Here is a 23,866-nt window from a genome sequence, read left to right as displayed (position 1 = left end):
GTGATGTGGCTGAATTTTCTCAAAAATCTGTGAAAGTGAACAGAAAACAAATGATTCTATTCTGCCAAATATCAAAATTTTCACCACATTCCACTATTATCATTTAGTTAGGTTTATAGATAGATTTGAAACAAAGTTTCTAATGATTTCTTGGGAGAAAATGCTTCATAAAACCAAATTATATACAAATGAATGCTCTAAGAATTAAGAAGTATTTTCATCGGGAAGATGATGGTGGACAAACGAAGAGTAATAAACGAGATGATAACACATAAGAGAGACTCACCGTCGTGAAGCTTGGCAGCGAGAGAAGGAGAGACATATACAATATAATATAAAAACATATAAACATTATTAACAAATTCTATCGAAAAAAGCGATTATAATGTTTGCAGTAGACACCAAAATGCTTACGAGGACAGATCAACAATCTAACTCTGTTTCATTGCGTTTCCAGAGAATCATCATCGCCTGATCCATAGACATCTTCGTTTCCATTTTCACCAGTTTCTGAAGGAGAGCGGATAATATGATCTAAGAAAGCCATATCGCTGTTCCGTTGAGGAGGAGACTACACAAAATTATCTCCTTCATCTTCTCCAACAAAAGCACTAAAGGAAGGTTTTGCAGTCTATCTGCTTTTCCATATCTGATGATGTCCACCATCAGCGTGTTGGTGTCTGTAGACATGTCGAGTTTCAACGAACGACATCTCAGCTAGACGGTTAGCATGAAAATCTAGACCAAATGGTAAATGGCGTTAATACCCAGTAGACCCTAACAGGAAAAACATGCATCAAAACCAATAAACAAAATTCTTACAGTGCAAAAGATAAGCATTCACAAGCTAAATATTTCTTGACACCATGACTGAAACTGAAAAAGGATACTAAAAAAATTCAGGAGAGTAATAAAACAACCCTGGTGTAATTAAAAGTTAACGACATTTCAGCTCAAAAGAGTTTACATATGTTTGAATCTTATCCGTTCATTTAGCTATAAGTATTGTTCTAAAACCTGTTTATACTAAGCACCACATAAACCATTGCACCTTTATTAAATTAGCATTGACTTGTCAAAATTAACGAAAACAAGAAATATATACAGCAAAATCAGCATACCTGTATGTCTAGGCATCTTTGGTGGAAAGTTGAGGGACTGCGATCACAGCAAACTAAATATTTCTTGAGACCATGACTGAAACTAAAAAAAGATTATCAGGAGAGGAATAACCTAATAGATGCTGAAGCGACTATTTCATCGCATCTCTCTAGAAGAGCTGTATAGATTCCACCAACATTCAGCCGATTGAAGTTTTGACCTAAGAAAAATCTGTTCTGAAATGGCAGCCGCAGTTTGCTTCCAACGTGTATCTCAAATTTAGAAACTGAAAGAACTTTACTACAACAACCACAGTGAATCCCGCCTCTTGTTATCCAACCCTCAAGCATTAAGCGTAACCGTCGTTGGTTCATGTACATCACCTTTTCCACTATCAATCAGCCAAGCCAATACCGTCTGTTTTCAGATGAGGGTACAAAGCTCCTCTCACCGTCTCTTTTATTCGTCATAACCAATTGTTAATTAAGCTTAAGTCGGTAACAGTGGATGTCACTTTGTCGGCGTGGGAAACTTGCGTCAAGTTTTAAAACAAGAATATTGCACGACAAAGTCCTCTGTTTATGCTTTCATTGTTATACGGTACCCATTACTATATATTAAAAATATAATTTGACCTCTTTAGCGCCATCAGTAAAAATCTCGGAAGTTTGTGAATTTTAATAATAACTCACTTACACCGTTAGAACCTCTTTATGGAACACTTTTACTTACACGTAGAACTAGAACCTCTTTATAGAAGTGTCACGACAATTTCCACTCTCTGAATTATCTCCCCTGAATGCACGCCGTACCGACAGTGTACTCCTACCATGTTTGCTATTTGTCCCTCCGTCCACACGGTGAGAGGAGCAATCAGTTGATTTTTCAATTTAATAATGCAAAGGGCTTTCACCTTTTGAAGTTGTACCTCGTGAACTATCTCTGCTACTGACCTCATCCTTCATTGACATGGCATTTCGCTGTTCTTTATGAACATACCTGTCATCATTTCCAACTTCATTTTTAACAGGTAAAAAATTTCTTGCAAAAGTCGCTTTTCCATCATTATCACTGGCAGATTGTTCTTCCCTCTTCATATCTATACCAATCTTTCTTTTTGTTTTCCTAGTTAACTGACTGAGTATCTCATCTGAGATCAGAATAAATGAGGAACTATCTTCACAAGGCTTGGGAACTTTTTCTCCACTATTTAACTGCTTCAGAAGTGCTTCATAAGCCTTGATAATAGACCAGTATGCTGTTCCCCTGGGGCTTATATAAACTGCATCTAGGTAGTCTCTATTCCTCCTAGGTCTATAGTCAATCGCCCACCCTGCTTCCAGTAACATTTCCCTAATTCGCTCACGTAATCTTTGTTTTTCTGTGCCTGAACCACGCCTAATCATTCCATCTCTGATTTTTGAAGAAGTTGACGATTCAGGTAAAGTCTTTTCTCCTCCAGTGCTTGACATCTGAGAGGGCTTATGTGGTTGTATTATTCTCTTCTGCACGCGCCCCGAGCTATCATTACTATCTTCAAAATCTTGGTCATGTCCCTTACTCTTCATGGTTAACGTCGTAGGCAAATTTAACCCATTTGACTGTATTCTGACCGGGGGAAGCAGTTTCGGCAAACTTTCAGTTTTTAGAATGGTTGGCGAGTTGATGGCAACACGTATTTTACCAGTCTCATGAATCTTTGAGCCGTATTGAGTTTGTTCAGCTTTCGCATTTTGCACTAACCCTCCAATATTATTCTGCTTGTTCACCATCACCTTAAGGACACCATTTTTGCCCTGCATCCTGATTGGTCCATCAAAAATCATGTCACGCTTGTACTTCTTCTGCAACAATAAAGGATGAGTAGTTTTACTTCCGTTTCCACTCACCTTACACCTGTTTCTATAACCTTGATTAGCAAAACCTACGTTCCCTGATCCATCTATACATGGTTTTCTTCTCTTCTCAACATCTAAATCTTTACGACTACAGCCAGATCCATATTCCCTATCATTACCAAATTGCGCAGACCCCAAATAAGCTTTCTGACCAATATCAACTCCGCTACCATCAAAGGACCTCCTCATCCTCATTGCCATTACTTCATCTTCACTCTCTCCATCCTCATCCTCATCCTCATCATCTTCATCTAATATTTGCCTATTACTCTCCTTCCACTCTCTACTCTTCCCCACAAAACGATCATCCCCAAAACGACTCTCTTCAACATTACGAATGTGGCGCATATTATGAGGGATGGTGGCAAGTTTATCGCTAGACTCAGAGTCACTCATAATCATCCTAGACCTCTTATTAGACTCCCAATTCGGACGACTCTCAGAAAACGAACAAACCCTACCAACACCATCATCGTTCTTCTTCTTCTTCTTCTTCACAATCAAGCAACCAGATGAACTTCGTTTCTTAATCAATACCCCTGGAGATTCACCAGATCTCCTCCCACCTCTCTCCATATATACACAGCCCCCTAAATTTCCCCCAAATCCAGCAAAAAATCCGAAATGCAATCACAAGAGACCATGAAATATGTAACGTCGATGAACCCTAGGAACGACAGATCTAAATCGATCTGCAAATATCACCTCGATGAAAGGCGAATCGTGACAGCGACGCGACAATGGATGGCTCCTCCGATCAGCTAACATGGATTACTCCGGCGGTGGTGGAGGTGGGCGGAGATGTAATTTTCTCGGCCACCAAGAACAAAATAAATTGAAAGAAAGAGATGAGAGAAGTTTTTCACACGGCCCTAATAAAAGTAATAATAATGTCGACAAAAAAAAAAACAAAATAACCTAATTATTATTATTATTGTTAATCAGAAATCTTTATTGTTTTGTTCAATTTATAAATTTTAATTGTAATTATAAATGTGTGCTTAAATTTTGTTTCCCTCCAAATCTCGTTGGACGACGCTAATCTCTTCAGGAGCTTTGGTACCTACGTAAATACGTGGCAAGATCTGAGAGCTATTTCCCGATAATTAAGAATGACGTGTCAAGATCTCAACGGATCTCACATGTTTTAATTTGCATAATTTTTCTGTCAATTACCATTTATACTCCCTCCCTTTCCAAATATAAAATGTTTTGAATAAAGCATATATATTAAGAAATAAACATTTTAAAAAAATTTAACCAATCACAAACAAGACTGCATAATATAAAATATTAAATTAATATAAAAATTACATATAAATTTAAAAACATTTTATATTATAAAACATCCTATATTAAATGTACTATTTACATTGCATAGACGAATTTTAAAAAATATTTGGTCAGTTGCCACAGGGTAAAGCATCTACTATGAAACTAACAAAATGGACTAATGAGACTCCTATGGTAATAATAAAACGAACTAATGAGACTGTGGATTTGAACAAATTGCATGTACCTCTTCTTAGATGGTTTAGAGTTATACTTCTAACATTGTATCCATTTTTTTTTTTTTGTAAAGTGAAAAAGGAAGTCTATTTTTATTGCTTCGAATAATATAGTATTATTATTTGTTGATAATATAAAAAGTGGATTTCGATTTTTTTTATCCATCGATAAGAGTGGATTAAATATATATATATATATATATATAAAATCAAATAAGTAAGCAACAAATTTATATTTTTTTTGCTTCAAATTTAGCATATTGTTGATTTTATTAAGCTCATATATAATTGGCCCAACTTTATCGTTGATTTGCAACCTTGCATACGCATTTGTTTGTTATTAGTTGAGAGTGACATTGCTTTCAACCAAATTTATCTATGCAACTTTAAAATATTAAATGGTTTTATGACGATCTGATCGATTACACATAACACATTATGTAAAATGGTTTTATGACGATCGATTCAAACGTAGACAAAACAACACTAAACCACAATGAATGGAAAACGAGTCACAGAGTGAAAGAGTAATTAATACAAAGTTACAAACGGACGATTGGGCTATGAGTCATAGCTTATGACACATCGTAATCATCTAGAAAACGTTTTCCTTTAAATAGTTAAACCCCAAAACTTTGAAGGTCAAATAATTTGAGGTATCTTTTACTAACTTTTAACCCGATTAGAGAAACTAAAATGAGAGAGGAGAGGGAGAAATGGAAATGGAAATGTTTTGTACATTGAACTTGACCACTCTAAATTTCTTGTTGCGTGAAAGTGAAAATGACAACGTCTAACGAACTAAAGGTCTTTTTCCTCTATTGGTGATAACACTTCTTCAAAATTATTGGAGGGGACATGCATTAAGGACGAAACATGCTGTGAAAATGGATTAAGCTAAAAAAATATCTAAAATGTAATAAATTGTTGTTGANCTAAAAAAAAAAAAAAAAAAAAAAAAAAAATGGACCACTTCTCTTTAATACACAAGAACTATACTATTGTTCTTTTATTTGTTTTTTTGGAAGGAAGGGTCCGATTTTATAAATCCCGTTATTACAAATACAAATCATTATACTTAAGGTTGACAGAAAGTAGGATAAATCTTAAGGTTTTACTCTACTTATACTGAAGTCTAACTAATCAGACCACATAGAAAATTACTAAAATTGACAGAAAATTAAAAATATATTTTTCTTAACAAAAAAAAAAAAAAAAACTGGGGAGAATAATTTAAGGATTATTCCTACAAACAAAACAAAAAACGATTGCATTCAATAGAATAATTTTTCATCTTTAGTCAATGATACAGTTCAAGAAAATAAAATGTTTAAAATTTAACACACACTAAGAGGATATACCTTTATTATTCTTTTTTTGTTTTGTTTTAGCAAACACCTTTATTATTCTATAACTCAAGTGTTGACTGTTTCATTAGAGTCTGACTAGAAAAAGACAATTACATTAAATTTTTGACAAAAAAAATAAAATACATAGAAAACAATCAAAAATAGAAATATGATATTGAACATATTTATGAACATATAATACTACAGTAAGTTATTTATTACTATAGTAAGTTTACAGCTTGCTAAAATGGTAGTATAAATAAGCGTTGTTAAAGAGAGATGGTCATTATCAAATTAACCTCTTCACTAAATTAGAAGAGAGAAGCTCCAAAAGCTTTCTCTCCCAATCTCCAATTCGTACAACCGGAGCGATGGAAATTGACGATGGAGATCGCAATTCCGGTGAGCGGCCGATCATCATGGTCACAAACGACGACGGTATCGACGCGCCTGGCTTGCGTTCACTCGTTAGCGTCCTCGTCTCCACCAATCTCTACGACGTCCGCGTCTGCGCTCCTGATTCGTACGTTTTCACTCCTCTATTTTNTTTTTTTTTTTTTTTTTTTTTGTTTAGGAAATGTAGGTTTAATCGTCTTTGATAGTACGATCGAGTCGCTCTTGTGTTGTTGTGGTGGTGATGAAATTGTATTTCCCTAAAATAGCGATTTCGAGTTTCGTGGAACTCATTTTGGAAATGCTTGTCGTTTGATATATATAATCTTTCGCTGTAGAAGTCTGCAAATTGCTATCATTAGGATTTTGATTTTGAGTTTGCTTCTTTTGCTCTAACGTATATGTGTAACTCTTACTTTGTTATGACATTTTTGCTCCAGGGAGAAATCTGCTGTTAGTCACAGTATAATATGGAATAGACCACTTACTGCAAAACGTGTAGATATTGATGGAGCTACAGCCTATGCTGTTGATGGTTCGTTTCTATTTTGCTAATTAGTTTATCTCGTTAATCTCATATGGTTGTTTGTCACATATGTCCTCTAACTTGGTTCTTGTATGCTCTGAAGGAACCCCTGCGGACTGCACTGGTTTAGGCTTATCTGAAGCACTCTTCCCTTCTCGTCCTGACCTGGTAAACCTTTTGTGCTGCAAATTAAGAGGGATCCTATAGAGTGTCACTATAAAAGCTTTCTGATGCAAAGCTATTTAAAATGATGTGCCGTTCTGAAGATTGTGATGTATGTTTGTTTTCTCCTTGCAGGTGCTTAGTGGTATAAATGTGGGTAGCAACTGCGGATATCACATGTATGTGAACATTTCCTCCTCTTTTTCCAGTTGTTCTTGTTTCCTATTTCCTTACTACGTTATGTTTAGTACCGATTATTAGGATGCAGCTGTTATTTGGTGTTCGTTCGAAAAAAATGCATTTAAGTTAAACCCCATAAAACTACCTATATTGCTGAAACTTTTATTAGGATTAGAACAAGATTTTGAGAACATAGAAGGAGAAACTCTAGTTAGAATGTTTCACTGACAACCAGACTTCTTCTCTAACCAATTTAAATTGTTATATACCATACCCTGTTATGCTTCTATGGTTCCTGCCTGAGTTTTATCAAATTAGGACTTACCTGGCTGTTAATTCCATCACAGCGTCTATTCTGGAACTGTTGCTGGCGCTCGTGAAGCCTTCATTTATGATGTGCCTTCTGCTTCCATATCTTATGATTTTGATTGGTAAATGTTTATCATCAAGACCACTAATGTTTTACTCACAGAGATTCTGCTTCATACTTTAGAATTTTCAGAACATGTGTGCTCTTTCTTTTATGTTGTTATCACACGCCTTACTTTTTCTTTAGCCTTGATACAGTGTTATTGATACTATTTTCTCGTTTTCTCACTAATGCCATGTCTTTTATCCAACCTCAATGCTCCAGGAAACGTGGAGAGATGAATGCTAATGATTTTGTCCTTTCTGCCCAAGCTTGCTTGCCTATTATCAACGGCATAATCACTGCGATCAAGAACAAAACTCACCCTGTGAAATGCTTTCTGAATATCGATTTGCCGACTGATATTGCTAACCATAAGGTAAGTCTCGTCTCAGCTTTCAACGATATCCTCTTATGCGTACACCTAATTGTATATCTAATTCTTCTTTCCAAATGAAAGGGATACAAACTAACTAGGCAAGGTAAAAGCATGAATAAAATGGGATGGAGACAAGTCGAAGAGGAAGCACAAGGGCCTAAGATGTTATCAACAATGACAATGGAAACAGAGTCGGGAGTGGTCTCATCAGACAACGACGCATCTGTTCATTCAAAAGATAGCCGTTTATTCAAGAGAGAGGTATCATTAATGATTTGTCACTATTGTTTCAGCTCTTTCTTGCTTGCTTCTGTATTCATGAAATTGTGTCCCTTCTTGCTCTTTTGGTTTTTAGGTAAGGGATAGGGTAAATGAAGAAGGGACTGATTCTCACTTCCTAAAAGAAGGATTTGTAAGCAAATACCTATATTTCTCTCTTTACTCATCTCCATACTTTGTCCAAACTTCAGAAAGTAACAAACGCTCTTTTAAACTGCAGATTACGGTGACACCACTTGGAGCTCTCTCTCAGACTGATGTGGATTGCCAAAATTACTACAAAGAATGGATTCCCAAGATTACAAACCAGTCATGTTCCTCACCCCTCTGATGACACAACATGAAAAAGAAAAGAAAAAAAACTCAAGTTACCCATTGTGAACCACACCACAATTTGTGGTAGACCTATTATTATATCAGTTCTAGTTGTTTAGTTATCCAATAATCTGAGTTATTTATGTTGTCAGCAGCAAAGTCTTTGTTGTTCTTCGTCCATGTTGGAACATCAAGGATTTGGCAAACACTATTTCAGTATTTTAGACTTTCTATTTTAGAAAACATAAGATATAAAAGTGCCTTCAAAATGAAATCTCTTTTAGACTTTCTATTCGCTTTTCTATTGTTAAAAAGCAACATCAGGGAACAAAATTAGTTACGAACACTGTTTTTGCCGCTGCTCCCAACAACTCTCTTTAGCTTTAGCTATTCTTGACAAGCTGATGACACTTGGTTATGAGCCTCGCATTGTCATGCTTACCTCGCTTTTCAAGAAGATGGAGAAAGGAAACATAGAGGCTAATTAATGTTGTAATCTACACAGTACAATCATTGATGGTCTTTACAAATACAAACATGTGAATGATGAACTCGACCTATTAAACGAAATAGAAAACAAAGGAATTAGACCAAGTGTTGTTGTTACTAATAGCTCTCTCATAAGCTGTCTTTTTTTAATTACGGACAAGGCATGGAGTGATGCCTCTTGACTCTTGACTAATGCATGTCATGATCGATGGGTTTGTGAAGGAGCGGAAACTCTTAGAGGCTGAAAAATTGCATGAAGAAATGATTAAAAGGTCTATAGATCCTGATACTGTCACATACAACATCACTGATCAATTTTGGTTTTGTAAGAAAGATGGCCTAGACAAGGCTAAGCAAATGTTTTCCTTGTTTTTATTCACTGATTAATATCTGCTAGTCTATTTGATCTGGAAAATTATATTTTTGGAGTCTTTGAGATCATCCAAGCGCAAAAGATCAATGACTACACGTATTCCTTCGGCCTTGTCTACAATCAAATTTAAGCAATTAATTAGTTCTATATACTAGAGCTTGGATAGGAAGCAAAAAGTAATTTACAAAATGATGTCTCAAAATTATATCTTGTAGCTTATATACATAACTTGATAACCTACTCTCTTCATATCCAATCAATTTGTAATTTGTGCGTTTTAGAATTTAGTTAACGTAAACAAAGTTCAATCTAGCGCTGGCAGCAGGGAGAACCTGAGATAGCCATAACATCATCATGTATGCAAGTGGGAAATTAATTAGTAGTCATATATCTTGCATAATCCTTGGTTTATACTTCAAGTTATGACCTTATTTATTATTTATACATCATCCCATTCGAATAATAAGTTTGCTAGCTCCCTTGAAAGAGAAGGAAGAGTATATAAAATATGTCACGTGATCATTATTTTTCATCTTTACGTTTCTCATCTCATTCCACGACTTTTTCCTATATATGTATTTATTAATCATATCGACACACCTACAAAACATATAGGTGCATGCATATAAATGTAATGTTGTCGTCTTCTTCAATAACAACTCCATCAATTTCTTTATATGGTCTTATCAAAAGTTTGACCATAAATTTTCCATCAATGAACACACCAATACTTGCCCTAGTGTTTCTCCTACAATGTGCTGTAACTCTTGGGCTCCATTTCCACCCACTTGATCCCTTAACTCCTCAAGAAATCAACAAAACAAGCTTCATCGTCAAGAAATCTCATCTAGGCAATCTCAAAGATCTCACATTTCACTACCTCGACTTGGATGAACCAAACAAGAAGCACGTCCTCCAATGGTTATCGCCAAATCCCTTCAAAAAACCACCACCCCCACTTCGTCGATCACTCGTGGTGGTTCGAGCCGGTGGTAAAACCCACGAGCTCATCGTCGACCTAACCACTAGCAAGATCGTATCCTCCCGCATCTACACAGGACATGGCTTCCCTCCGTTCACATTTATAGAGCTTTTCAAAGCCAGCAAGCTTCCTCTAACTTACCCATCTTTCAAGAAATCGATTCTTGATCGAGACCTAAACATCTCCGAGGTTTCTTGCCTCCCTTTCACCGTTGGCTGGTACGGAGAAACCACCACGAGACGCGAAGTCAAAGCCTCTTGCTTTTACAGAGATGGATCAGTTAACGTCTTCACAAGACCCATCGAAGGAATCACCATAACTATAGACGTTGACTCAATGCGGGTAGTGAAGTACTCCGACAGATTCCGAAAGCCTCTCCCTGGTAAAGAAGGTAACGACTTTAGAACAAAACAAAAACCTTTCCCGTTCTCTTGTAACGTCTCCGACACTGGCTTCCAGATACTCGGCAATAGAGTCAAGTGGGCTAACTGGAAATTCCACGTCGGATTCTCGGCGAGAGCTGGAGTAACCATATCGACGGCTTCGGTTCTTGACCCGAGAACCAAAAGGTTTCGTCGAGTGATGTATAGAGGACACGTCTCAGAGACTTTTGTTCCCTACATGGATCCAACCAATGAGTGGTACTTCCGTACGTTCATGGACATCGGAGAGTTTGGTTTTGGGAAATCCGCCGTGAATCTGCAGCCACTCATTGACTGCCCGCAAAATGCTGCGTTTTTAGATGGACACGTTGCCGGACCAGACGGGACAGCTCAGAGGATGACCAATGTGATGTGTGTCTTCGAGAAAAACAGTTATGGTGCTTCTTTTAGACACACCGAGATTAATGTTCCAGGACAAGTGGTAAACTTCAAAAGCATTTATTTTATATTTTTTAAAGAAACCTTGATTAGTAATTTGATTAAGTGTTTTGCAGATAACTAGTGGGGAAGCTGATATTAGTTTAGTGGTTAGAATGGTGGCCACAGTTGGAAACTATGATTACATCTTGGATTGGGAATTTCAAAAGAATGGAGCCATCAGAGTTGGGGTACGTACTGTTTACTTCATTTTTATATATTTCAACTTTTTGGGTTGATGTAATCATGTAAGTGTTTTCATAACCAACTAATACCAACTAACGTGTACTTAATCTATATATTAGTATGGTATTTGAGTTTTCTAATAAGTTATTGACTATTCTTGGTTGAATACATATATAGGTGGGTTTGACTGGAGTTTTAGAGGTGAAAGCAACGTCGCACACTTCAAACGAGCAGATAACAGACTGCGTCTACGGGTCGTTGGTGGCCAAGAACACCATCGCCGTTAACCACGACCATTACATAACGTACTACTTGGACCTCGACGTTGATGGTATCAGTAACTCCTTGGTGAAAGCCAAACTCAAAACGGTAAGAGTAACTGACGTTAACAAAACGTCTTCTCCGAGGAAGAGTTACTGGACGGTCGTGAAAGAGACTGCGAAAACGGAAGCTGAAGGTAGAGTTAAGCTCGGGTCAGAGCCGGTGGAGGTGTTGATAGTTAACTCTAATAAGAAGACAAAAATAGGAAACATGGTTGGTTACCGGCTGATACCGGAGCATTTACCAGTCACTTCTCTTTTAACGGACGATGATTACCCGGAGATAAGAGCCGGTTATACGAAGTATCCGGTTTGGGTGACTGCCTATAACCGGTCAGAAAGATGGGCCGGTGGGTTTTACAGCGATAGGAGTCGTGGAGATGATGGCTTAGCTGTATGGAGTAGCAGGTAAATATTAAGTAAATATTAATATTAAAGTTTTTAATTAAGTAATCATTTAGTATAGTTGATAGTACTGTACAATTTAAAGGAATAAAAATGTATGGTTTGTTTTGTCTTAATGGGAACAGGAACAGAGAGATAGAGAACAAAGACTTAGTGATGTGGTACAACGTTGGGTTTCATCACATTCCATACCAAGAGGATTTTCCGGTTATGCCAACTCTTCACGGTGGATTTACTCTTCGACCTTCTAATTTTTTCGATAATGATCCTTTGATCGGATAAATACGTACAGTCATCACACAAAATTGGTTCTTATGTACTTACTTATATTGTTACATATATAAATTTGTTTTCCAATATGATTTTTATTCGATATATATAGTGAGAATGGTTTAACTACATTACTAATAACTTATCTAAACCTAATTCATGTGCCAATTATTTAATCTGTTTTTCCTTTAAACTAAGATTAGATTAAGACCCGTGCTAGAGCACGGATTGAAATTCATTTTATATGTATTGTTATTTTTTTATAAAATATAATTTATGTGATTGTTTTTTAAAAAAAATTAGATAAAATATTATGCAATAAAATCATATGCTAAATATGATGACTTGAAAAAGACACTTATTTTGTAAGTTTTATATTGTTAATGATTCTAGATAAGTACACGTGCTATAACAATGGTTAAATTTTATTTTATACAAAATTTTGTATATTTTTTATTTTAAAATAAAAATTTAATATGTTGTATTAGTTTATGTACGTGAAGTTATTTCAACAATGTATATTCTACCTCGTGACTTGAATGTCGTTATACAACATAATTTTGTGAATTTGGTTTTTAAAAGGCGAGTTATTATATTATGAGTAATTTAATACATTGTTATACTTTTTGTTTTAATATACTTGGTTTTTTGAAATTCTTTCATATTATATTGACATATTATTGACATTGGTACAACAAACCAATTTAGAGTGAGTTTCTAACTTTAATATCAAGTTTCAATATTTTAAAAATATTTTAAAAATATTTCAAAATAAATTATTTAAAGTTTATTATATTATATAAATTATAAAATTCAACAAAAAAGTATGAAATTGAATTTAAATATTCAAATTTTGACCCGTTACTCAGTAAAATTTTTAATTCAATAGATATTATTTTTAAAGAATAATATTAATAAAAATTGAATATTTTATAGATTGAATCATTTATATTTGTTTTTAAAAATTCAACTTATGGTATATCCAGAAATAAAACTATTTTTTAATTATAATAAATAATATAATAATTTATTTGTTTCACAAAATAGACTCATATATAAAAATGAGAGGTGAAGTATAATAATAATTAACAAATTAATATGTTAAGTTAGATATCAAAGGATTTTATTTGATGAATAATTGAATAAAAGAAATTAATATTGTAAGTTAGATGATATCAAATGATTCTTTAGAATATTATCTTTAAAATTTTTGGAAACAATAAATTCAGACTATACAAATAATATAAAACTTAATCTATAACCTATTTGTAACCAACTTATTAAAATTATATAGTCTACAAAACAATGTTGTGTACTTCCGTTTTATTAAATAAGAGATTTACCTCGTGGTACACCACAGATCAATATCTTTTATTTTTTTGTTTGTTTTATAAATCAATAACCCCGTGAATTCTGAAGAAATTAATTAATTCAAATATTTCATTATAAATTCAAATACGTCATTATAATTTTGAATCAATAAATTAGTTCCTCTATTTTTAAGTTTTAACTATAATAAATACAGAAAATTTGTATTTGATACTAATAAATAGATTTCATTAAAAGCTAAATACTTGTTATCGAATAATAGGTAAGTTTTCGATTTTGACTAAGATAATAATGAATGAAGATCCCATTAGTTCAATCATTTTTTTTTTAATTAAAACCGACCTGACAATTAGGATTATACCAAAAATATACTCCAAAAATATTAAAATAGATTTTATTCCTTTTATTCATAACCAATACTATTAATTATATAAAGAACATATACCAACTATCAAAATAATGCACAGTGACATACACTTTTAAAATTATGTAGTAAACCTCATTTCATCCATTGTTAATAGATTTTGATAATGAGCCTTTATATTGAAATTAAAATATATTGAACCAAAACCAAAACAAAAATCAAAACAATTAAACCGATCACACCCTAACCAACTTGATCTTCTAAGTAAACTGATTAGAGTACCAGACCCTCTAAAAAAAACCAACTCGAGCTTCTTCTCAAATCTTATCACACCGATTAAGTTTTTTTTTTTCGACAACACGATTAAAGTTCTAAAAGACAGATTTTGGGGGTTTTCAATTTAGAGTTTTTATCGATGGGAGAAACGAAATCGAAAAAAAATCCCGACCAAGTCGATGGTAGTGAAAGAGTATCAAAATCAAACAAATAATTGTTTGGGTTGAATTGATTGGAAAGAATATTATTGTTTTTATCATTTTAGAATAATGTTAAAAGCTGTTAATTGTTTGAGGAAATTAGCATTGAAGTAGAGATAATTTAGGGATAAAAATTCCCGATTAAAGATTTCATTTGATTAAATATCTGATTTTCGGTAGATATATTTTCGTATACGTTTATTTCAAAATATATATCTATAATAGCTACTCTGATTAATTAAGGATTATTTAGGATGTTATTAACGAAGGATTTAAAGCACGATCTGATTAGAGCAATCGGGTTTATTTGTTTGAATTAAAACCGACCGTTTTGAAAAAACAGGATGACACAAATTTGTTTTTCAAAATTGTTAAGATAGATCAAATTTTAAGTTATATTTATGTGTTAGTTTAGTTAAGTGTAAGATTATATAATTGTATTTGACTGTTAATTATAGGATTTAATCCGCAGTTTACCGCAAAGTAATTTGTTATCAACATTATCATAAATTACTCAATTTAATATATCTAATATACTAATATGATAATGTTAGCAAAATATAGAAATGATAAATTTTCCTGTATAACACCAAATTAATGATAATGAAATTTATATGCGTATTAATCCATATTCTTCGCCCAATATAACTCCATCGCCTGATATTTTAACTTTTAAGTGTAAATAGTCATTATATATTAAAATAACTCAAATGTAAAATAATCTATATCAAATATATTTGTTTGGTTACGAAAATCTTAAAATAATTTTTAAAATATATATTCGTTTATAAAAATTCAAATCACATCATATGATGAAAAAAATCTAAAATTTTATTAACTTTATGTATTAAATAGTAATTCAAATAATTAAATACTAGATAATCGCGCTGGTAGCACGGAGAATTTTTTATTTTGTTATTTGTTAAGATTATGATTATGTTGTATCATTAATTTACATGTTATATAATATAGTACAATATGGTGAGTTTTGAGTCATATTAAACTACTAATAGGTAGGTATAGAAACTAATACTGTTACCCGTATTTGACCCGTTACTTGGCTTGTTTCTGTCCCGAAAAAGGGTACCCGCAGTTTTAGGGTCGAGTGAAATGTATTATAATTATATTATTTGTGAGTAAGGATCGAGTATCAGATATTAATTTAATTTTTGATATCCGTACCGTTACCCATCTCGTTACCCATGTTGTTATCCGACCCGTAAATACCCGTTAATATTTTGTAGTATTATCATTTATTAATAATATATATATATATATATATATATATATATATATTCCTAGAATAAAAGTTAAAGTCTAAGTTCAACTTAAATTTATTTTTAATGGAAAATAATTGTTATTTGTACATTTTATCTACATATGAATGATCTAATTATTTTTGTGTATAATATAAAATAAATACATATGATGGACTATGTATATCGGCAGCGGGTATAATAATAGTAAAATGTCAGAATCTTAATATGAATGACCGCAATCAATCCCCAAACACCCATTACGTTTACTACAGATATAATTATATATATTGATCAGGTAAAATTCCCCAAATTATCTTTTAATTAATATTTGGTTGGAAAAATAAAATTCCCCAAATTCTCTCATCAATAACTTATCTCTAGGTTTTTTTTTGTGAAACACTTCATAATAGGTTATGTTTTATTTGCTACTTTTGTGGATAAACATTTTCTGGTTACAACAAATTAATATTAAGATTATGTTATTATATTTTGTATTAAAATACAGTGGCATTTTGTGTAATATACTACATGGAGTAGGGTTATTTATTTAAAGGGTTGCTTAAATAATATAATAGAGATAAGATTAAATAAAAGTGAAAGGAGAATTATATTTTAATCTAACATATATTGCCTTAAATTAGGTAGATAGATTTTAGGAAATTTGAAATTAATAGTATTTTGATTGTGTTTGGTTGTAAGGATTGTAGATAATTTAGTTGAGACTTATTTGGGTACAAAATTATAAAAATACGGCACAAAAATGTACTCTAAAAATGTTAAGATAGATATATTTTTTGATAATAATTTGAAATACTTCAATTTTTCTCTATATTTTACATGATCATTTATTTGAAATAAACAATTTTAGATTTGATATGAATTCGATTGGAAAAATTAAAATGGATTTTATATGTGAGAGATTTCCAAAAATACTAAAATTCGACACTAAATTCTGAATAAGCTTTAATTTTTTTAATACATGTTAGTTAATTGGATGATGTTCCCGATGTTCAATATATGTACAATAAATGTTATATTTTTAGTTTATTGGGAGAGTTACTGTAATATTATTGGGATAGTTACTATAATAGCACGTCAAAGATTTGTTATTACTATAGTAGAACGAAAAGATTGGAAAAGATATATTTTCAAACCATTTGTATCTTTCTAATATAGTGTACACAAAAACGTTATTAGAGACTAAGATTTCTAATTTGTTGCCAAGGATAAAGGTAGAATATAGAAGATGAGCGTCTTACCAGTAGATTCCTTGGAGACGTGTCACCGGCGATTTCGCTGCTGCCACAACAGGAGTGTTTAGGTTATTTAACCATGTTGAAGATTTTTTTTTCCGAATGTTATTTGAGAGTTAGTACTATGAAGCTAAATTTTGTAAACTCAAAGTTATAGTGAGAGGAAATTTATAGTTTCAATTTTATGTATGTATGGAATTTCATGTAAATGGACTAAATAAGACATGACATTGTTTTTGTATTAAAAATAAAAAATAAAAATAATTTTTTTTTGTATAGTCCACCTATAGTTTAATTAGTACTTTCGACTTACCTGAATGACCAACAAAAAAATTATAATTCACTGTCTAGCCACTCTAACTATGAAAAGATCATATACTCTATATAATATATATTAATGACAATTCTATCCCACTACATGATTAACAGTTGCCACTCGTCTCTACTCTTTTGTCTGCGTATGTATTCTTCTTTCGATATGCTTTACAGATTTCTGCCATCTCTCATTTGCTCTTATTTTTTTTCCTTTTTTTTTTTACTTTTTCATATTTTGCAGTAAATTTTCTTTAAACAAATTATTTTTAATTTCATAAACTCATTTAAAACTATAGATTTTTTTTTTTATGTTTACTATGGTTTAAAGATATTAAGACGAGAAAATATAATTTATATACTAACTAAAATAACTAAAATATTTGTAATATATAGAACACAACAACACTCTATTCCATTTTTAAAAGTATATTTTTCAAGTTTCAAATTATTTACATTGCATACATACATTAATTCAAATTATAATTAGAAATACATAAACAATTTATATATTGTATTGTTTGACTGTCAGCATTTAACTCGGTTAATATGTAGGCATATACGGTTAGTGTTTAACATAGTTGTATGGGTTGCCTATTTTGTGTCCTTTAGGTTATAGTGTTTTTTTGTTGTTGTGCGTTTAATTCGGTTTGAGCTATCTATGTGGGTTGCATATGTTGTATCTCTTAGAGTATAACGTTTTTTTTATGCGTTTAATTTGGTCGTTTGAGTTGTCTATCTTTTATCTTTTACGGTTGATTGGGTTGCTTATGTTTTATCCCTTAGGGTATAGTATTTTTCTTTGTTGTGAGTTTATTTCGCGATTTGAGTTGTATCTATGTTCTATACCATTTAATTTTTTTTCTATACTATTTCAAAATTTCATTTATTATATATTTTTTCTTTAACATTTCATTTAAAATATACATTATTTTCACATTCAAAATTTATTTATACCACTTTAACATATATAGAACACAACAACACTCTATTCCATTTAAAAATATATAATTATTCAAATTCTAATTATTAACATTGCATACTTACATAGATCAGTTATACTTTAAAATACATAAACAATTTTGTTTGGGTTATCTATGTTGTATTTCTTAGGGTATAACATTTTTTTTTGTGCGTTTCATATATGATCGTTTGAGTTATCTATGTTTTATTTCCTTATGGTTAGCGTTTAACACAGTTGTTTGTATAGCCTATGTTGTCACCCTTAGGATATAACATTTTTTCTTTATTATAAGTTTAATTTGATTTAAGTTATATTTTTACATTCAAATTTTATTTATACGACTTTCAGTTTAAATCTTATAGATCTGATATATGTATAGTCCTGGTATAACATGTTCTTATTATAAACACTATTCATCATGTAAAATTTTCAACATCCGATTTTAAAATTCAAGTTATGTAGAATGCAAAATATATATATATATATATAATCTTTTATGATAAATTTCAAAATTTTAATTAATTTTGTTGAAAAGATATATTAAAATCAAATGTAAAAGAGTATAATCTATTTATCCAAATAAATAAATAAATAAAAGAAAAATCTTCTACACCAACACTCTTTGTTGACTGCACGTGTTCCTCACCTTACCCCTCTCTTGTCTTTTTATTTCAGCTAATGGTTACTCACTTAATTTTGTTCATTATTGGACTATTTTCTTTGTTACTTTTTTTTTTGTTTTGGCTATCAGGACTCTTTTGCATATTTGGAAACCAATCTATCATTTTCAAATGAAAAACAAAAAATAAATTAAAAAAGCATGTCCAATCAAACTCATGGTCTTCTAGTCATTTTAATTGAATTTGAACCCGGTGTGACTCGTTGTGTTATTAAATTCGGTTATATTCCTGATCTCCGGTTCAACCGATCTAACCGGAACCATGCAAACAAAAAATAGAAAGACTGTAATATGGGCTTTAATAGCCCAGTAACCTCTTAAACAAATCGAACAAGAGTTTTACAAACTCAGTTTAACTTTCCCCTTTGCGTCCCGTCCCCCATATATCTCTCTGAGTTTTGTTTTGTCTACTACAAAGACCAGATCTCGATCTCTCTCCCATCATCTGTTGTGTTCTGTTGGTTTATCTCAACCAAAGCCCACACGTCACGTTACAAAGAAATAAACTTTTAAAAATTGTTTTTTTTTCCCTCCAAAGCAATCTATTTCCTTCTCTTTATTACCCAAATCTTGAATTCGACCGAACCCATGTTCTAATTATCCTTGAAGACATAGGAATCCGAATCTATGTTAAAAATCTCTTTTTTATTCCGTTTGAGATATATAGTTATTTGGTAGTTGGTGACGCAACTAGGTTTCCACAACACAACAGAACATGGGATCGGCTGCGGTTGCGAGTTCTTCTTCTTCTTCTGATGTTGCTGTCTCAGGCAAGTTTCTTCCTTTTTAGGTTTTTGACCTTTGATCAATTAGAATTTTACCCCAATTTGTTCGGATCAGGGAAGAAATTTAGGAACTTGGTTATAGTTTCGAGATCTGAATCATAGCTCTTTGATTTGTTTGGTGTAGAATCATTAAGGATTTTGAGTATTGATGATGTGAATCGATTAGATTAAGCCTTTTCTAGATTAGTTATATTGGATTAGTCATCAATCCTTTTTAGCTCAGGTTTGTATGAAGGTGATGGACGAGAAAGGCTTAGCCTTTGCTCTGAATTGTATATTTCAGATAATCTATTAGATGATATAGGAGACTCACAGTCACATTTGTGTTGAACTTGTAGCTCTGCGTGAGAAGCATGAGAAGGAAGTAGAGAATCTAACACTGACGACACAACCTTTGAATACATTGAAGTTGTTTGTTGAGGCGACTATTCAGTACATCAAGCGATCGGTATCGTATCTATTGGCTCATGGAGGTTGGTTCATACTTATTACCACTTTGTTAGTGGCATCTGGTGGTTTGCTTGTCACTGTTGATGGACCTCATGGAAAGGTAAAATACTCGTTTTAGACTTCTTCTTTGTTCAATCTAGTTGTAATTTGTCATCCAACATTTGTGTGTTTGTTTTTGGTTACAGCATGTTGAAGAAATATTAGAGTATGTCCGATATGGCTTATGGTGGATAGCACTTGGTGTTGCATCTTCTATTGGTCTTGGTTAGTCACACGATAAACCCTAATTTTGTTGTTTCCTCGTTTAGAAGCAACTTATATTGTTCTTATTTTGTTCGTTTCCTTCTATAGGATCGGGTCTTCACACGTTTGTTCTATATTTGGGTCCACACATTGCATTATTCACTCTAAAAGCCACACTTTGTGGGCGAGTTGATCTGAAATCTGCACCATATGATACAATTCAGTTGAAAAGGGTTCCATCCTGGCTTGATAAATCTTGTTCAGAATTCGGTCCCCCTTTGATGATATCAGCTGCTGGATCGCGTGTGCCCCTTACCAGCATATTGCCACAAGTCCAGTTGGAGGCGATTTTATGGGGTATTGGGACAGCTCTTGGTGAGCTTCCTCCATATTTCATCTCAAGGGCAGGTTCGTAGATTGCTTCTCTCTTTATATTTCTTTCTTGATTGTGGTTTTGTTTGTTTATTGTGTTTTGGCTTTAAATTTTTTTTTCAGCTAGTATTTCTGGGAGCACAGTGGATGGAATGGAAGAGTTAGATGGTTCTTCATCTGAGGATAGTGGATTTATGGCGACTCACCTGAACCGGGTTAAGCGTTGGTTATTAACCCATTCACAGCACTTGAATTTCTTTACTGTCTTGGTTCTTGCTTCGGTTAGTATACATTCTCCAACTTACTTTTACCTCCTGTAGTAGCAATTGATTATGACTGTATTTACCGTGTCATGTAACATCTTTTGCTTTCTAGTAGTCAATGATCAGGACCTTACACTGCTTTGATTTGAGTGCAGGTTCCAAATCCTTTGTTTGACCTTGCTGGAATAATGTGTGGACAATTTGGAATTCCATTTTGGGAGTTCTTTCTGGCGACTTTAATCGGGAAGGCGATCATCAAAACTCACATACAGGTGCGGAATCTCTTGTCTCATAGATTCAATATTTAACACCCAAATGGTTTTAAAATTTTAACTTTGTTTCTTTCTTTCTTGATGAAGACGATATTTATCATCTGCGTTTGTAATAACCAACTGCTCGACTGGATGGAGAATGAGCTGATCTGGATACTAAGCCATGTCCCGGGTTTGGCTTCTATGTTGCCTGGACTCACAGCCAAACTCCACGCCATGAAAGAAAAGTATATTGATGCACCATCTCCTGTTCCATCTCACATCAAGGTAAACAAATCTTTTCATTCTTTATAAACTAAAACTCATTTTTTTCATTAGTTGCATCTTTCACAAAACTTGAGTTGAGTTTGAGTTCTTTGTTTTGTATTGGGTTAGGTGAAAAAATGGGATTTTTCGTTTGCATCGATCTGGAATGGGATAGTGTGGCTCATGCTCCTCAACTTCTTCGTCAAGATTGTGACAGCAACTGCACAAAGACACTTGAAGAAAAAGCAAGAGAAAGAAATGGTTGTTTTGACTCATTCAGATTGATAAAAATAGCAACCCCACAAATCTTTCTTCCTTTTGCTCCAACATCAAAACAGACACTATCCAGGTTTTGAGACGAAGAATGAACAACAACAACAAAAATTGGCAGCTTTTCTCTTCTCATCTTTGACACATTGTTTCTGGTGGTACTGTTCTAGTGCACTGTATAGAAAGAACAAAAAAAAAAAGGATAAAGTTAGGAGGAATTGAGATTATGAGATTGCAGGAGGTTTATTTTGATCCTGTGATTCCATAGTTTAAGGTTATGTGGGAAGATTTTTTTTTTATAAAAAAGAAGCATTAATTGCTAATTTACTTCCGTTTATTGTTAGATTGAAACCTAGTGTAAGCTTTTAAGGCCTATGACAACTTCCATTGTTTTACTATTTATCTTTTTACTTTCACAGTCAATTTTTACCATCACTGATGCATGGTACTTTCACAAGAACATGAAAGAATAGATTTGTGACTGATTGGAATTATAATTTAGATCATAGCTAGCTTCTAAGGATATCCGTTTGCTTGGTCTATGGCACTATGTTTTTATTCAGTTTCCAAATTATTCATTTGTATCAAGACAAATAAGCGTTGCCATGTTTTTAAAATACTTTATTTATTTTGAAGTGGCATGTATAGAAAAAAACCAAATCTTATCGTTAGTATCGTAGACTTTGCCATTGACATTATATGTTGTCGGGGCAAATAGATTTAGCTCATTATTTTGTAGAATAATTTTAGTGGGTAAGATTTCATAAGTTTGGGTCCATAGAGCTTCAAAGTAGACCGGCGGCTTCTTTATGCATTATCAAGTGGACCCTTATATAGTTTATGGTTGTATACATTTGGGACCTCCAACTTTTTAAATTTTTGTGACTCTTATCTTGCGTTGCGATAGCGAATATTGCCCGCCTCTAATGTGTAGTATGTCGGGATGGTGTGATTTTAAGGCTTAGCCTCTTCAAAAGAGACAAAAACCTAATGGAGAATAATAATTATTAATCCAAGGCGTTAGTGTAAAACAACAAATCAGTTTTTATTGGATGCAAATTAAATTTGATTCAACTGAAGTGTGCAGTGAGCTCTACATTTAGTTTGGACGTTAAACGTGTCGGCACAATAATGTCCCAAAATGTTAATTGCGATGTGAAGGTGTCACTCTATCGAAAAGATTGGACCCTCCTACAACTACTACTAGTCGTCTATTACTACATTACACTCTCTACTCCGAACATTTTGGTTGATACAATAAAGCTTTTGTGTTATTCAGAAACCAAATTCTTTAAATCGGAAATAGTTGAAATACCCCCAAATATAACCTTATAGAAAAAGATTACCGGAAAGCATTTATGATCTTTTATGAAAAAATCATAAACTCTTAAGAAATATTTGATCAAATGATTGATAAAGTCTTCCTAAAAACATAATACCAATTTTGTGAATATTTGTAGTGTCCCAAATAAAAGAATTCACTACAAAAACTTAAATAAAAAATTTGATGGAAAAAACTATGTATTAATGTAGTCGTTAAGTATCCCATTCTTACCCTACATTTCTCTTTTACGAAAAGGTTAAATAAATGTTACAATGACATAAGCTTCCGTACATTGAATACAATCCTTATAAAGTTCAAAGGATTGAAATCTTGTGAAAGTTGACAAATGTATATTGATGACGTCTTCTATTTAGATATATTATGAAAAGGAAGAAGAGAAGATGACAATTTTGCATGTGCCATCAATTAAAACAAAACAAAGCTTGTTGGTAAATTTGACAAGTTTGCGCGCGTTGGAGACTTCGGCATCACCCAATTAACCACTTTACGATCTGTCTGTATGTGTACACCAATTTGTTTTTTTTTTCTCCGTCTGGTCATATGATATATTACTATATTAGATGTTAAAAATTCATTACAATTCAAGCTTGCTTGAGCCAA

At 32.8% G+C, this 23,866-nt stretch overlaps 4 protein-coding genes across 4 annotated transcripts; 3 read left to right on the top strand and 1 right to left on the bottom strand.

Moving 5' to 3' along the window:
* Nucleotides 1,663-3,865, bottom strand: LOC104723682. The gene has a single exon (XM_019232261.1). The coding sequence runs from the start codon at nt 3,573-3,575 to the stop codon at nt 1,992-1,994; it is 1,584 nt and encodes a 527-aa protein (XP_019087806.1). The 5' UTR covers nt 3,576-3,865; the 3' UTR covers nt 1,663-1,991.
* Nucleotides 6,138-8,775, top strand: LOC104723681 (5'-nucleotidase SurE-like). The gene is made up of 9 exons (XM_010442071.1): nt 6,138-6,379; nt 6,690-6,784; nt 6,879-6,943; nt 7,073-7,116; nt 7,465-7,548; nt 7,752-7,905; nt 7,987-8,166; nt 8,261-8,317; nt 8,405-8,775. The coding sequence occupies exons 1-9, from the start codon at nt 6,228-6,230 to the stop codon at nt 8,513-8,515; spliced, it is 942 nt and encodes a 313-aa protein (XP_010440373.1). The 5' UTR covers nt 6,138-6,227; the 3' UTR covers nt 8,516-8,775.
* LOC104723680 (primary amine oxidase-like) lies at nt 10,008-12,479 on the top strand. Its single transcript, XM_010442070.2, has 4 exons — nt 10,008-11,207; nt 11,281-11,394; nt 11,567-12,117; nt 12,240-12,479. The coding sequence occupies exons 1-4, from the start codon at nt 10,077-10,079 to the stop codon at nt 12,394-12,396; spliced, it is 1,953 nt and encodes a 650-aa protein (XP_010440372.1). The 5' UTR covers nt 10,008-10,076; the 3' UTR covers nt 12,397-12,479.
* LOC104723679 (vacuole membrane protein KMS1) lies at nt 19,399-22,316 on the top strand. The gene is made up of 8 exons (XM_010442068.2): nt 19,399-19,790; nt 20,144-20,355; nt 20,441-20,519; nt 20,607-20,906; nt 20,994-21,151; nt 21,289-21,405; nt 21,493-21,672; nt 21,781-22,316. Exons 1-8 carry the CDS (start codon nt 19,736-19,738, stop codon nt 21,934-21,936), a joined length of 1,257 nt encoding a protein of 418 aa, XP_010440370.1. The 5' UTR covers nt 19,399-19,735; the 3' UTR covers nt 21,937-22,316.

Source organism: Camelina sativa, chromosome 11, assembly GCF_000633955.1.
Source record: "Camelina sativa cultivar DH55 chromosome 11, Cs, whole genome shotgun sequence".
Classification (NCBI taxonomy): Eukaryota; Viridiplantae; Streptophyta; class Magnoliopsida; order Brassicales; family Brassicaceae; genus Camelina; species Camelina sativa.
Note: the sequence above shows the minus strand (reverse complement) of the source record. Positions and strands in the feature narration are given on the sequence as shown.